Genomic DNA, 14,582 nt, shown 5'->3' with positions numbered 1-14,582 from the left:
GGCGCTCGGAGTCGGATGCCGTGTAGTTCAGTCTATTAAAAGGCACAATGGACTTCCTCCCCTGAAACCCCGGATCCGAAGGGGGCACGGGGCATGTGATGCTTCATTTCCGCTTCCCCAAGGAATGCACAGATGGTGCACAGAGATTAATTTCCTTTGTCTCGAAGTACTGAAATTATTTATACAAAATTTATTTAGTAACTTAGTCAGTAAGGATTTAATATTATACCAAAGGCCCAATGGTGTTAATAATAAATCAATTTGCTATCGCAAACGCTATACATGATATTAGGCAATAAACACATCAAACTGTCAATAAATAACTTTTCTTGCCATAAAAACATTTTATAATTCAGTTTAAAACTTTAGGTTTGATGGTTTTTAGAATTTTCTTTCTCTGCAGGGAGAGTGAAAGCTTTCCTCACTCAAACTGTTTGCCGTTTAGTTTCGCATAAAGTGTAGTCTGGCCTGTAAAATGCATAAATCTTTGTTGGCACTGGAGCTCGACTCATTCGCAGATTCTCGGTTCAGCGTCCTTCATCCTACGTCCTGAGTCCTGGTCCCAGGACCTGTATCCTGGATGCTGCCAGCTGAAAGCTGGCTGGTGGGGCTTCAGACCCCGTCTTACGTACTTTTCCGCCTGCAGCCGCTTGGGCGTCTTGTTTGTTGCACGTTTCATTTGTCAAAAAAGGTTTAGGAATTTTATTGCCAGCCCCAGCTCTGAGAGCCCAGTGGCTTCATGGGGCTAGGGGGTCATATCTTCGCAGGCGGTAAGTGGTGGTGCATCTGCTGCACTTGTCGGCTGCCCTAAGTGGCAACTGCTGGGAGCCCATTGAAGTGCCACTGATAGCACAATAATTTGTACAGGGCTTGCACCCGACAAGGACAAAGAAATGCAAGGTTAACTAACTACCGGCAGGCCAGTGAAATTAAAGCGAGTCAAGGCTTCTTAGCCGTGCTATACAGAATCTAATTCGAAAGCATTACACGATTTAGAAAGCCGACTTATCTTAAAGACGACCGTGTTCATTTTGTATATAAGGATATGAAGACATGAGAACGTCAAAGAATATAGTATTTTCTGATATATTTTTCTTTTTTATAAGGTCAAAATAACCAAACGAATCTGATGTTTGGATTACAAGTATGTGCAAAAAGGTAATATAATGTATCTTAACAGTTCGATGGATGTTTTGTGCACTTGAACTGTGACTGCAAAACTAAAGCAGCCCAAAGTACTCTATCTTAAACTGTCAAAGGAGTTCTTACTCATATGATTTGTATAAATGCTTATAGGGGCTTAAGTGAGACTTGAAAAAGAGCAATGGCGAATAGGTTCAGTAACATAATCTTCTACCTGACCCTGATTATCATAGCCCTCTGTGGGGCCTGCCTCTGGATGTTCTCGGGCTTCCGTCACGAGGATGGCAAGTTCAACATGATTCTGGTGGCGTTCTTGGCAGTTACTCTACTTCAGATCCTGATCCTAACGCCCATCAAGTTCACAATTATGTCCCTGGATGCCGCCTTCTGGCCGGCACATCAAGCCCCGGAGACTGCTGACGAGAATGCCAAGACGGACACGTTGATGGACAAGCTGAGACTGCACCTCCGGACGCTGCGGAGTGAGCTGATGATCACGGAGAGGCATCGAAACGAGAAGGTCAACCTGAAGTATCGCCTGATCACCCAGGAACTCTGGCTCACAGGCAAGTTGTTCCTGGTTTACTTCCTGGTGGCCTTGGCTTTCTTCGACGAGTTGCTGTACTTTAACACCGAGGCCACGCACATCCTCTTCCAGTACAGTCATGGGAATACGTTCGGACTACTAAGTGTGAGGGATGTGCCAGATATCTATTTATTTGTGGTGACCTCCTTGGTGCTGGCCTTCACGGATGGCAAGAACACCAGTGGCGGAGCTCCATGGATCCATGCGGAGGGCACTAGGCTACTGGGCGTGGTGAGGCTAAGGCAGCTGAGGACGGAGAGCAACCGGTTGGGCCTATCGCTTCCCGAGTTCACCGAGCGAGAGTTCGCTGAGAGCTGGACACTGCCCTACGAAAGGGTTCCCTATACGGACAAGTACTGGCCCATCTACACGCCCTGGCTGCCGCCTGGGACTCGGGACAACTTGATTCTGGGCATCAACCACGTGGGGCATATGTTCAACTATCCGGAATCGAAGGGCTACACGGTCCTGCTCTCGGACACCCGCCATAAAAGCTTACAAATTATTGAGTACCTGATGAAAAAGAACTGGGTGGATGCGAATACAACGGCTTTGTTTATGGACTTCAGCTTGTACAACGCGGATGCCAACACCTTCACCGTGTGCACCTTGTGGGTGGAGAAGTTTCCCTATCAATATCCTGAAGGCCACATGAGGGTCGAGAGTCACACGTTTATAGAGCAGCTGAGGGAGTTCACGATGTTCGGAATGTTAATGGTGTTTATCTTTGCCATCACGTGGGTGCAGTTCACCAAGGCGTTCTTCGTGAAGGTCTGGTACGATCCTCGACAGCTGAAGACCCTGTGGGTCATGGTGGATGCAATGATCGTGATACTCAGCCTCGTGGTGGGGGTGGTCATGGCAGTGCGGGATAACTTGGTTCAAGGGATGATCAAGAAAGTTGAAATCGCCGTTGTGGTGGACTTTCTGGACTTTCGGCTGCCGGAGCAACTCTCCTACATTGAGGATGTGGTCACGGGCTTGACTGTGGCCCTGGTCACTATGCGTTTGTTTAAGGTGATGCAGTTTTCCGCCACCTTCCAAATGTTTACCAAGACAATCTCCATGGCGTGGCAGGCGCTGCTCTGCACCTTCGTAATAACCGGAATTTTCATCATCGCAATTGGCATTGCGACGGTCACCATAAATGGCAACTATACAAGTAACTTCAGGGACTTCCCCAAGGGCATTGTTACGGTCACCTGCTTTGCTTTTGGCTATACGAATGTGGTCTACCCTCCGGATATCTTTTACGGCGGAGAGTGGCTGGGCATCCTATTGTATACCATAATGGGCTTTGTGGTCAAGTACATGCTGATCAACTTGATTGTTTCCATGATGAGGGATCAGATGACGAGTGTCAAGACGGATAGGGATAAGAAAGTGATGCAGCGCATTACGTTCTGGCAATTCCTACGCGTTGAATATGCCGACTCCATTAACTATATCGTTAGAGTGTTTCACTGCCAAAAGGGCTACCAGCGAAAGAATCGCACAGTTTCACAGAATATCCAACGAAAACTGGATTATATTGAGCTTATGCGACGAAAGACAAAGATTAGGCCAATTTATTCCGAGAAAATCTATGTTAAGCCGATAAACAAGGAACTGGCTCAGATGAAATACAGGGAGCGGATCGAGCGAACCTTCGCTCTGGCCGCCATTCTCCACACCCAAATGGAGCTGATTGAGAGGCTCATGTTCGGCGACGAAGATGGAAACCTGCCTAGCCTAGGCCAGGATGAAGACCAGGTTCCGGAGACTAAGAAGGTCTAGAGAAAGAAATCGCAGTTTGTACCATGCAAGAGATCAGGGATCCGACCTCTTAAATACCTTAGAGATTAAAATATGAGTATCTTCTTTAAGGATAAAAGATATAAGTAGCAAATAACTTTAAACTCTTATAATGAAGTAAGCTAGTGATTTTTGTAACCCTTTCTGCGCAGTTGAAACAAAATCTCTGCCCAAGTCCCTAATAGTTAAATACTACTTAAGATACTCCTGCAGAATTCCTCCCAACCCGTGCAGTTTTGTGATTTTTTGTTTATGTCACGGCTAAATAATTATGCGCAAACAGGCAAAACTTTTGACTTGAAAAGGCTTTTAGGGCAATTTGGCGCTTGCTTTGTTCGGCCTGTTTGCTATCCGAGAATTCTGGCTGAGCTCCAAGAGCCCGAACCAAATGACTTATAAAAGGGGGAGTGGCACAGCCCTCACTATTGTTATGAAGTAAGCAAATAAAAATTTAATACTGCAAGCTTTTAGGCCGAGCCGCGACTGCAAAACTATTCGCTATTCGCTGCGAAATCTGAGCTAAATGCTAGCTCTAAAAAGGACTCGGCAAACATTGTCGAGCACATCCTGTAAACTAAACAATTGTCAGAAGTTTGTCAGAGTCCTTTTTCTATCAGCAGCAGCCCACAGACAGATAGTCTGGCAAGTGTTTTTCTATATATTTTCTGTGGAACTTACGTCACTAGGGGGATTGGGGAAAACTTTTATAATTATTAGCAACAAATGAGCAGTGACAGAGCGCTTCTGCCGTGACTGTAACTTTCCAGGATTTTCCACATTCTGGCTCCTTCCCTTTTATTTGCAGTGCCCAGACGGCAGAAATCACAAATGATCCCCGCCCTCAATTTAAAAGTTTTAACTACCTGACTGTTTCTCCATTTTCCTTGGCGTGAGGGTGTGTGTGTGCGTGTGTGTGGGTGTGTGTTAGCCGAAGACAAACGGTAAAAGAAAGAGTGGCCAAATCAAAAGCCGTGTGCATTTTCCCCTGAGTCTGTTTTAGTGGACCAGTGAGTTACCCGAAAAGTTTTTAATTTTTGATCGCTTTTTGTATGGCTCCACAATCAGCGCACAAAAGTATGCATTGGTGCTGCTGGCTTACGAAAGCTGGCTGTTATGAGACAGTGTGGGCAGAGAATATACATATGTACATATGTTAGTTAGCTTTACTGCACGCAGCTGCGTTGCAAACTTCTGACGAAAATCAAATACCCTCTGTTTGGGTTTTTGAAATTAAAATTAAACATTATTAAAGTAATTTAAAACTTTTTATATCCGACATGGTATATTTTATACCAATTTCTGAAAGTGTCATCACCTAGAGAGTTTTTCAACTCTAAGGATGGAGAAATTTGCCATCAGACAATTTAATATGATAACATTTCTCACAAAAAGCCACGTCCGTTGATATTTGGTTCAGATGTCGACGAAGAGTTTGCGTTTCATATTGAGATTAGCGATGATGTGGCCAACACAAAGCCGATGGACTGTTGACTCGGATATGAAGATGAGATTGATAATAGAATAGGAGGGGCTCAATGGGCCCTAAATTTATATACAAGAATCTGAATTAAACTTTAACTTTACTATTGCTATCGAAGAGGAGCGGGCCATCAAGGTATGGATGAAATCGGAGGGGCTGAGCGAACCTCACAGGGATATATAAGGTAAGCTATAAAGCCTAACCAGAGACCATAAAAAGAATCGAGATTGAGGTACTCAAGGCCAAGGATCTTACCTCCCAGGATGTTTGGAAAAAGTTTCACAGGTGAGGCGGAAAATGTGCTGAAGAAACTGAACCCTGTTATGGCCAATCATCGAAAGACCAAAAAAGTTATCAGTTAGACTAGAAATGACCAAACAAAAATGCAAATTGCAAGTTTGAAACAAAATGATTTGAATATATCATAATGAGACATCTAAAATAATACTGTAATAATAATACAGCTGAGAACAGTTTTGTGATGAATTCTATGCTTAATTTAGAAATAGGAGAAGGCAGGAATTTGCAATACGTGCCCTTCGGAGATATCCCAACAAACAAGTTTCCCGACCTCTTTTCCTAGACTCTCTTAAAATTACATCTCTTTAGTCTGAAAGCTCTCGCCAAAGAGAAGTGCTGAATGGAAGTCCTGTTCCTCGAAAGAGAGTCAGCATCGTCCTGCGCTTTTGGGTTAAAGTTTCCTGCCACAGCATTCGTGGCAGGATTTAATTCATACCTCGAGTGCCGTGTCCTCGGTGTTCAGCCAAGGTTAAGTGCTGGTGCAGCGCCAAACGCGTCACTCCTCGGGTCCTGAGTCCTGAATCCCTTGGAGGAGTGCGTGTAGGAGTTTTGCCCGCCGCTTGGGGTTCGTCTTTCCTTTTCTTTTGGTTTTATGTTTCCCGCCACTTTGGCACGAATCTTCCCACCGAAAAAATAATGTCCCCATGTTCCCAACCCAAAGAAGGAGGCCTCATAAACAATTGCCTGGAAATATAATACATCGGCTCTTTGTGCTGGTCCCTCGAACTTTTGCTTAGCCTTTAATCCCCGTTGAGAAAAAGGAGCCCGCAGATTGAAATATATTCTTCACTGGCGTGAATGAACCGCGGGCGAATTAAGTAAATGGCGTTGACTCCCAAGTAAAATACAGAAGAGCCGCCCACAATACGGCATAATTAGACATTGTCACGCCCAGCAAAAAAGGTATCTGCATGTAAATGACTTGCACAACATTTAAAAGCCTCGCTGACCTTTGGAGTATCATTTTTTAAACCCAAAAACTCCCCACCAAAACCGAAACCTGTTTAATTTACACGACACGTTTCTTGGCCTTAAACTTTTTGCCTACATTTTTTGGGGGTGAAATACCTACGATGGACACCTGCGATGGCCATAAGAAAAAACAAAGCAGTGCAAGAAAAATTGAGGCAATCAAAAATGCAAATGTCACTACGTGAATTGTTAAATCGCAGGACAAATCCGTTCTCCAAAACGAACCCTAGGGGCTCCAAATGTGGGCGGGACCAATAAATCTGCCCGCAATTCCAGCGAGCATTAATTCACTTTTACGTATATATTCCAGCTTATTTATCGCAAAAAGTTAATTGCCAGGCCGTGCTCTCTATTAATCATATTCTATAATTTGTTTAGCATAATTAGCCATATAGATAGGCGCACAATGGGGCGCGAGTCGTCTCATTTTCGGGGCATTAGGCCAAAGATAGGCTTGGGCTCTGGATCATTAGCCAAGTTGCTGAGCCTGGTCAGCAAGTATTCAATTTGGGTACACCCCTAGCTATTTTCTGCTTTTTAAAGAAATCCTCTTGAATTAGTCATTACTTGAAAAGATACTGGAGAGTTCCTATTAAAGCTAGTTTACAAGTCTATACTCACACTTATTTTCGTGTATATGATGGTACCCGATTTATTCTAAGTACAGATTGATAAAGAAAATAATTAAACACATCCTTCATTGTTTACCCGAGTTATGCTTTTTCATAATCAAATTAAGGGACAAACAAGGAAATTATCTTAGCAAACATTTGTTGGCTCTTGTACCAAAGCTGGTGTTTCGTTCCGTCGCATCCTGCATCACATTTCATGTTGCAGCCAAGTCAAACATTAAGCGAAATGTCGCTGGCCATTATTCAACCATTTTGCGCCTTGTCGGCAAACAAAATTACCAGCCAGCAGAAAACATATACCGACTGACAAACAAACAGCAAAAGAGCAGAAGGCAGCCGAGACGGGCATGAAGAACTCATAAAGTTTGGTAACTATGCTCTGGCCTCTCGGAGCCGGGTAACAAATTTTGAATCCGAATGTAGTAACTTCGTCTTAGCCTGCGCCACACACTTTATAAATACTCTGTCCGAAGATATTCCGCTAAAAACCGGTTCTCTTATTCAATTAAGTGTACGTTACGTACCGTTTAATTTTTATTTTTTAACTGGGCGAGATTCGGTTGATAAATTGCATTAAGTACACGTTCCAACTTTCTATCTTCATTGTCAGAGTAAACGCATCAGCACTTAGTGTTTTATTGACTTAACTAACAATACATTTTAATACCTCAATCTCCTACTTTTCACTATTGTTATTTTAAACCGTTACAACTCTTTATTATTATATATGTATATAAATGGTTATTGAGGGTATGTAGGCATTCGGTCCCGGAAAGAAAAACATATGTATTGGTAAGCCCCCTCTTTCACAGGAGCTGGTTTTTTAATGCAAATTTCGTGTAAAGTTGGGAGACTTTTCGCTCCCGGATTTCCACAGTCGAGGTTGTGTAGCATTTTCCTTGTTTTTGCCATTAACAGCAATTACAAAATGGCAAACAAAACGCAACCGACAAAGAAGGGGCGTGGACGTTGGGCAAGGCAAACTTTTAATTATTTAGACGAGAGAGCGTTTACACTTTTTTCTAACACTTTTTGCAAATATTTTTGTTGGTGGCAGTTGCAGATTTTTTGGTTCTAGCGTGACTTGGTGACCTGGTAGGTAAACGTCATTATACAGCGAGTTTGTTGCGCTTCGGAATTATTGCTTTTTCTGTTTCGGTAATCACATTAAAGGCAGGCCATGAAGAGGAAACGCACCCACGAAAAAGGGAAAAGAAGCGCCAACGCGCAAATCCTTGAGGATGTGGGGATTTCCAGCCCGTGGCAGGCGATAACATATATGCCGGGGATTTCCCGGCTCTTCTTTTGGCTTCTGGCAGCTGGCAAGGAACTGCCACCCCCTATCTGAACGCGCGAACGCAAAAATGGCTATTTAAATTGTGCATCAATGCATGAAATGCGCCATGAAAGCGTTTTAGATAAGCGAAGAGCCGAAACTAACAAAAACCATGTGCCCACGAAAAAATGGAGGGGTCACGCAGAAAAATTGACAGAAAATGTATTTGCTTACAGTCGATTAGCTGTTGCTATATACGTTTTAAACAAATTTGGTTCTACCAAAATAATATCTTAAAATCCTAGAAGTTCAAACCATGCGAGAAAAAAACTATTTCTTATTGCCAATTAATATCACATCTTCTTAGTTCTAAATGGAACGTAATATATATTTATGTTCTATCGTCGTTTAACTGTTTTAAAAGGAATGAAAGACATAAAAAAAACCTATAAGCATGTTCATATTAAGGACGATTATATCTAATTAAAAAAATGTTTACTAAGTTTGTATTTTTATTTCGTCATTGGTGATCACAGGTTGATAACTTAGATGAGGAGCGGTGCAGGAGCAGCGGCATAGCTCAGAGGTGCTGAGTAGGCAAAAGGCGAGGAGTAGGTCAGGGGAGCAGCCAAAGGAGCAGCCAAAGGAGTAGCTAATGGAGCAGACAGAGGAGCAGCAGCGTACTTGGCCACCACGGGAGCAATCACAGGAGCGGCGGCGATTCCATTGAAGTTCCTGGCGATCACCTGGCGGCTGGTGGCGGTCACAACTGGAGCGGGAGCAGCTACCACGGCAGCAGGAGCAGTGTAAGCCAGGGGAGCAGTGTAGGCCAATGGCGCACCCAGGAGTCCAGGCTTGGCAGCAGCACAGGCAACGAGTGCGAGGACGACGACGGCCTGTGAATAAATCAGCTTGATTAGTTTAATCCTTTGAGGGTCCTTTCTCAAGAACATACGTATTTGAGCATGGTGGTATATTTCGTTGTTTTGCTTCTTCGGAAGGCTAGAAACTGTTTGATATCCCACTGCTCTTCGTGGAGCATATTTATACCTGAATGTGTGCTCAGCTCTGACTCATGATCGCACGCATTCAGTTCATTTAAATGCTGTGACAGTCTCCCGTTACCATTTACCATTTACCATTTGCACTTTGCCGAAGTTTATGTGATTCCCACTGCTGAGTGCAGAATGTGGAATAACTCTTGGTGGCCACTGAATGCGATGGCCTGAGGTCACAGACGCAGTCCCGATTCGGCGTATAAATAGTGGTATGGAATGTGTTGAACGGCATCAGACAAGTTCAAGTTTTCGTTCCGAAAGCACCAGATCAATAATCAAAATGTTCAAATCCGTAAGTTTGGAAACTTAACTTGCTGCCTTGTTTACTAATTGTATTTTATTCACAGGCTGTTGTGTTCCTGGCCATCGTTGCCTGCGCATCTGCCAAGCCTGGACTCCTGGGTGCACCTTTGGCCTACACTGCTCCCCTGGCTTACTCTGCTCCCGTGGCTTACACTGCTCCTGGTGCCGTAGTAGCTGCTCCTGCTCCAGTTGTGACCGCCACCAGTAGCCAGGTTTTCGCCAGGAACTACAATGGCATCGCCACTGCTCCGCTGATTGCTCCCGTGGTGACCAAGTCCGTGGCTGCTCCTCTAGCTGCTCCTCTGGCTGCTCCCTTGGCCTACTCCGCACCTCTGAGCTACGCCGCTGCTCCTGCACCAGTTCTCATCTAAATTACTAAACTGTGATCATCTAACACGATAAATATAATAAAAATTAAAGCTTTAACCGATATTTACGACCACATAAAATTACTGAAGAATCTTTGGATTTGCTTAACACACTTTGCTCGTAGAATAAAGGACTAATGCAAAAATGAAAAAATATCAAAACATTTTTCAAAAGTGTGGGCGTGGCAACATGAATCGACAAACATGCGCTGCGTTTATGTCTCTGGAGTCTGTACTTTCTAGCTTTTGTAGTTTCTGAGATCTCGACGTTCATACGGACGGACGGACAGACGGACATGGCCAGATCGACTCGGCTATTGATCCCGATCAAAAATTTAAATACTGTAGTAACATAGTAGAAATACCTTATTGTACATATTAACATTATTGTATATAGTGAGATTAAATATAACATAACGATAGTGTGAGCATCATATTAGAATATAAGGAGCCATTGTGCATCGATATTATCGGTTGAGAAAAAAGATCGATCGATTAGTGAGATCTGCGATCTCTTCTTCTAGTCGGCATCGAATGGCACAGATAGCTTTTTTGTAGAGCTGGAAACAATGGTGGGCACCATCAATGTTTTCGATGGTTTGCTAAGAAAACATCGATAGTATCGATAGTTTAAAAAAAAAAAAATTAATTCAACGTGAACCGAAGTTTAGATACCCTTGTAGAATATGTAAAAAAATATTAAAGTCGGCCTTTATAAAAATGCAGGAAGGACTGCAAGGGAATTAAAAAAGTATTAAAAAACATTTATAGAAAAACGTTTAATTTCATTAATTAACAAAATTTATTTGCTTCAATGCAAAACGGCTATAATTATCACAATAGAGAGATACATTTTTTTTTTTCTTAAAAAGTAACATAACATTTTTTGGCTTCAATGCAAAACTGATATTAACATCTCAATAGAGAGATACATTTTTTTTTTCTTAAAAAGTAACATAACATTTATTTGCTTCAATGCAAATTGATATTAATATCTCAATAGAGAGATACATTTTTTTTTTCTTAAAAAGTAACATAACATTTTTTGGCTTCAATGCAAAACTTATATTAATAAATCAATAAAGAGATCAATTGTTAAGGTTTTTGTTAAGAAAAAGTAACATGTCAACATTTTTGGGTTTTAGTGAAGACCTTCGGTCAGATATTATTTGACCGGCCTTACTGAAGGTCCTTTCGGATTCGGTCGAAGTTGCTGGGATGCAGAGGTACTTCATACATAATATATACATAATAATACATACATAATAATACATAGGTTTCAATGTCTCACCGTTTGCCTGAAAAGGGATAAATTCATGAAAGTTTTATTTAAAAACTACAAATTATATTCTTACCATCCAATAAACAAGGGGATCCTTATCCGCCGGCTCATTAGGCCTTTCGAAATATGTTCGCAAGATCATTATGGCATCGGCTAGGTTTGAGTGAACTTTTTTGGATATTTTATTTTCCAAAAAAGTAAAAAAACTGTTTTTTTTTTCTTCGTGTGGAGTGTTTGGTGGTGTTGAAACTTCAGGTGGTTGAGCTACTCGGGACAAACTTGAAAACAACTCTGACTCCAAAGCTTTCGCGGCTTGCTCTGAGTTCGATGGAAACAAAAAACCGTCCTTTTTAAATCTCGGATCCAGCAATGTAGCAATTCTAGTAACAGTCCGAGTTTCGTAATGCGAGAAACGCTCTGGCAATCTTTTTTTTTACGACCTCGCAAATATCAAACGCCGGCTGTGATTTTACTTGGCTGTATACTTTGCATGATTTTTGGTGCAACTCATAAATAAGAGGTATTATTAGCGAAATCGAAACCGTTTTGTTAGTCGATATCTGAACTGTCGCTTCGTGAAACGGAGCTAAAACTTGACAAATCTCATTCAAAATAATCATTTCGTCGGCTGATAATGGACTTGGAGCCTTGGTTGAGTTTAGAAGCACTGCAGAAATCGAGTCATTTACCAAAATAATCCGTTGAATCATAAAGTATGCGCTATTCCAACGCGTTGGAACTTCTTGTAAAAGTCCATAGCGTGACTCTGAAGTTTGTGCATTTTTTAGTTTTTCTGTTGCGATTGAACTCGATTTAAAAAACGCTACGATCCTCTTACACTTTGCTAGTAAGGGTACTATTGAATCTGTTTTCAGGAGATCTTGCACCAAAAGATTAATAGTATGCGAGACACATGGCAAATGTTTGATTCTCATTATTTCGCACGCTTTTTTCATAGACGCGTCGTTGTCTGTTACAATCGTTACTACCTTATTTAAAAGGTTCCATTCATTCAGAACGGCGCTGAGTGAGTCGGCAATATTACTTGCGCAGTGGTTAGTTGCATCTACTAGTTTTTTATAGTGAGATATCCTTCATTAGCACGCGAGGTCCAACAATCAGTAGTTATGGATACATTGTCAACGTAATTTAAATCCTCCTTCAACTTTAATTTCAAACATTCATAATCACGTGGCAGAACAACATTCCTGAGATGGGTTTTACTGGGTAGCTTGTACCTGGGGTCTAGTTTTCGAACTAAGTCACAGAATCCCCTATCTTCTACAATAGAAAAAGGTTGGACATCCACCGCGATCATTCTCATTACTGCCTTGTCCAGCTCCGTTTTTTTTGCTGATCCATTTTGATAGGTGAGGTCAGTCTTTAGGAACCGATCCAAACAAGTCGTAGAAGCAACCTTGCCATTCTCCATTTCCCAACCTTGTTTAACACCACCAAAACTCATAAAACTGTTCAAACTGTTTCTCTAATCTGAAAAAGAAAACTGAAATTTCTATTCCTTATAAAATTTACCGAACTTACTCGTCCCTCTTGCTATTTGTTAGTGCGGAGAAACCATCGATTGTTTTCGAATACCATCGATGGTTTGAAAAAACTGAAAAACATCGATAGTATCGATAGTGCCATCGATGGTTTTCCAGCTCTAAAACTAACAGAAACAGTCGCCTATAATTCTTTATAATACTTTATTTGGAACTTTATCGGAAACGGTTCCGTCTGCCTGATACATACTTTTCAACGAATCTAGTATACCCTTTTACTCTACGACTAACGGGTATAATTACAAATTTAGACGGTTTTTGGGCGTTGCAAATCGATAGAAATGTACAAAGCTAATAAAAAAATTAAAAAATATCAAAACATTTATCAAAAGCCCTGACAGTTTTGGGCGGTTTGTAAGAGTTGGAGTGGGCGTGGCAACATTTGGAAACAATCTTGCACTGCGTCTATGTCTCTAAAATCAACGTCCATTTATAGTTATTGAGATTGTGGAGTTCATACTGACAGGCGGACATGGCCAGTTCGACTCGGCTATTGATCCTGATCAAGAAAATTTATAACTTATATGGTCGGAAACGCTTCCTTCTGCCTGTTAGATACATTTCACTTGAGTAACGGGTATCAGATAGTCGGGAAACTCGACTACAGCATTTCTATATTATTTTAATTATTTTATTTAATATTTACTATGATAGTCAAGAAACTAACAAAAGCGATCTCTCTTGTTTTATTGCCAAAAATAATCATGCCAAAGCTGTAAAAACACAGAAGAAGCCTTATTGTCTCAGTAAAGACAGCAGGCAACACTGTTTTCTGAATAACTCCATTACTTTAGAATTTTGCAACAAATAAAGATTTCAAGTCGGACCACGGTCAAAGACATTAAGGGGTTTTTGATTAATAAAGGTAGCCGTCGTTAGGTGGCGCTATAGTGCATTCCTGTAAAATGTTGCTTCGCTACTTGCATATCTTATTCTTCCTTTCACTTCCGCTGGCTAAGTAAGAAGTATCTATTAGCCCATGAATATGACTATAGCGTTAACCTAGTACGCTATGTAATGTAAGTTAATTGGTTATAAATGTTGGGCAATTTCGAGCCATTGTGTTTCGTGTATGTTCATTGCCAATTTCCTATTGCAATAAATATTAATTCGTTGCGTATTTAAAAAAAATATGATATTTAATAATATCTAGATATGTATATCTCAATTTATTATCGTTGTCCTAGGTGATCACAGCTTTGAAACTTAAATGAGAAGTGGTGCAGGAGCAGCGGCGTAGCTCAAAGGTGCAGAGTAGGCCAAAGGCGAGGAGTAGGCCAAGGGAGCAGCCGCGTACTTGGCCACCACGGGAGCAATCACCGGAGCAGCGGCGATGCCATTGTAGTTCCTGGCGAAAACCTGGCTACTGGTGGCGGTCACAACTGGAGCAGGAGCAGCTACTACGGCAGCAGGAGCAGTGTAAGCCACGGGAGCAGAGTAAGCCAGGGGAGTAGTGTAGGCCAAAGGTGCACCCAGGAGTCCAGGCTTGGCAGATGCGCAGGCAACGATGGCCAGGAACACAACAGCCTGTGAATAAAATACAATTAGTAAACAAGGCAGCAAGTTAAGTTTCCAAACTTACGGATTTGAACATTTTGATTATTGATCTGGTGCTTTCGGAACGAAAACTTGAACTTGTCTGATGCCGTTCAACACATTCCATACCACTATTTATACGCCGAATCGGGACTGCGTCTGTGACCTCAGGCCATCGCATTCAGTGGCCACCAAGAGTTATTCCACATTCTGCACTCAGCAGTGGGAAATCACATAAACTTCGGCAAAGTGCAAATGGTAAATGGTAAATGGTAACGGGAGACTGTCAC

General features: G+C 41.9%; 4 protein-coding genes across 4 annotated transcripts; 2 read left to right on the top strand and 2 right to left on the bottom strand.

Moving 5' to 3' along the window:
- The first annotated feature begins 1,261 nt into the window (after nucleotides 1-1,261).
- On the top strand, nucleotides 1,262-3,694 carry LOC122617316 (polycystin-2). Its single transcript, XM_043793141.1, has one exon. The coding sequence runs from the start codon at nucleotides 1,325-1,327 to the stop codon at nucleotides 3,503-3,505; it is 2,181 nt and encodes a 726-aa protein (XP_043649076.1). The 5' UTR covers nucleotides 1,262-1,324; the 3' UTR covers nucleotides 3,506-3,694.
- A 5,034-nt stretch (nucleotides 3,695-8,728) lies between these two features.
- Nucleotides 8,729-9,215, bottom strand: LOC122617329 (cuticle protein 38-like). Its single transcript, XM_043793156.1, has one exon. It carries the CDS (start codon nucleotides 9,134-9,136, stop codon nucleotides 8,729-8,731), a length of 408 nt encoding a protein of 135 aa, XP_043649091.1. The 5' UTR covers nucleotides 9,137-9,215.
- A 210-nt stretch (nucleotides 9,216-9,425) lies between these two features.
- Nucleotides 9,426-9,915, top strand: LOC122617328 (cuticle protein 16.5-like). The gene is made up of 2 exons (XM_043793154.1): nucleotides 9,426-9,533; nucleotides 9,589-9,915. The coding sequence occupies exons 1-2, from the start codon at nucleotides 9,453-9,455 to the stop codon at nucleotides 9,913-9,915; spliced, it is 408 nt and encodes a 135-aa protein (XP_043649089.1). The 5' UTR covers nucleotides 9,426-9,452.
- A 4,047-nt stretch (nucleotides 9,916-13,962) lies between these two features.
- LOC122617324 (cuticle protein 63-like) lies at nucleotides 13,963-14,473 on the bottom strand. Its single transcript, XM_043793151.1, has 2 exons — nucleotides 14,339-14,473; nucleotides 13,963-14,283 (listed from the first exon to the last, which is right to left on the bottom strand). Exons 1-2 carry the CDS (start codon nucleotides 14,471-14,473, stop codon nucleotides 13,963-13,965), a joined length of 456 nt encoding a protein of 151 aa, XP_043649086.1.
- Nucleotides 14,474-14,582: the final 109 nt, after the last annotated feature.

Source organism: Drosophila teissieri, chromosome 3L, assembly GCF_016746235.2.
Source record: "Drosophila teissieri strain GT53w chromosome 3L, Prin_Dtei_1.1, whole genome shotgun sequence".
NCBI classification, from domain to species: Eukaryota; Metazoa; Arthropoda; class Insecta; order Diptera; family Drosophilidae; genus Drosophila; species Drosophila teissieri.
The sequence above is the reverse complement of the archived record's forward strand: the minus strand, read 5'-3'. Positions and strand labels throughout refer to the sequence as shown.

What these genes read in the sequence shown, in the direction of transcription:
- LOC122617329 (XM_043793156.1), bottom strand. Translation starts at nt 9,136, where the DNA reads ATGTTCTTGAGAAAGGACCCTCAAAGGATTAAACTAATCAAGCTGATT.
- LOC122617324 (XM_043793151.1), bottom strand. Translation starts at nt 14,473, where the DNA reads ATGCGATGGCCTGAGGTCACAGACGCAGTCCCGATTCGGCGTATAAAT. An exon ending in TAATCAAAATGTTCAAATCC is followed by an intron (nt 14,284 to 14,338) that starts GTAAGTTTGGAA and finishes TTTTATTCACAG; the next exon opens with GCTGTTGTGTTCCTGGCCAT.
- LOC122617316 (XM_043793141.1), top strand. Translation starts at nt 1,325, where the DNA reads ATGGCGAATAGGTTCAGTAACATAATCTTCTACCTGACCCTGATTATC.
- LOC122617328 (XM_043793154.1), top strand. Translation starts at nt 9,453, where the DNA reads ATGGAATGTGTTGAACGGCATCAGACAAGTTCAAGTTTTCGTTCCGAA. An exon ending in TAATCAAAATGTTCAAATCC is followed by an intron (nt 9,534 to 9,588) that starts GTAAGTTTGGAA and finishes TTTTATTCACAG; the next exon opens with GCTGTTGTGTTCCTGGCCAT.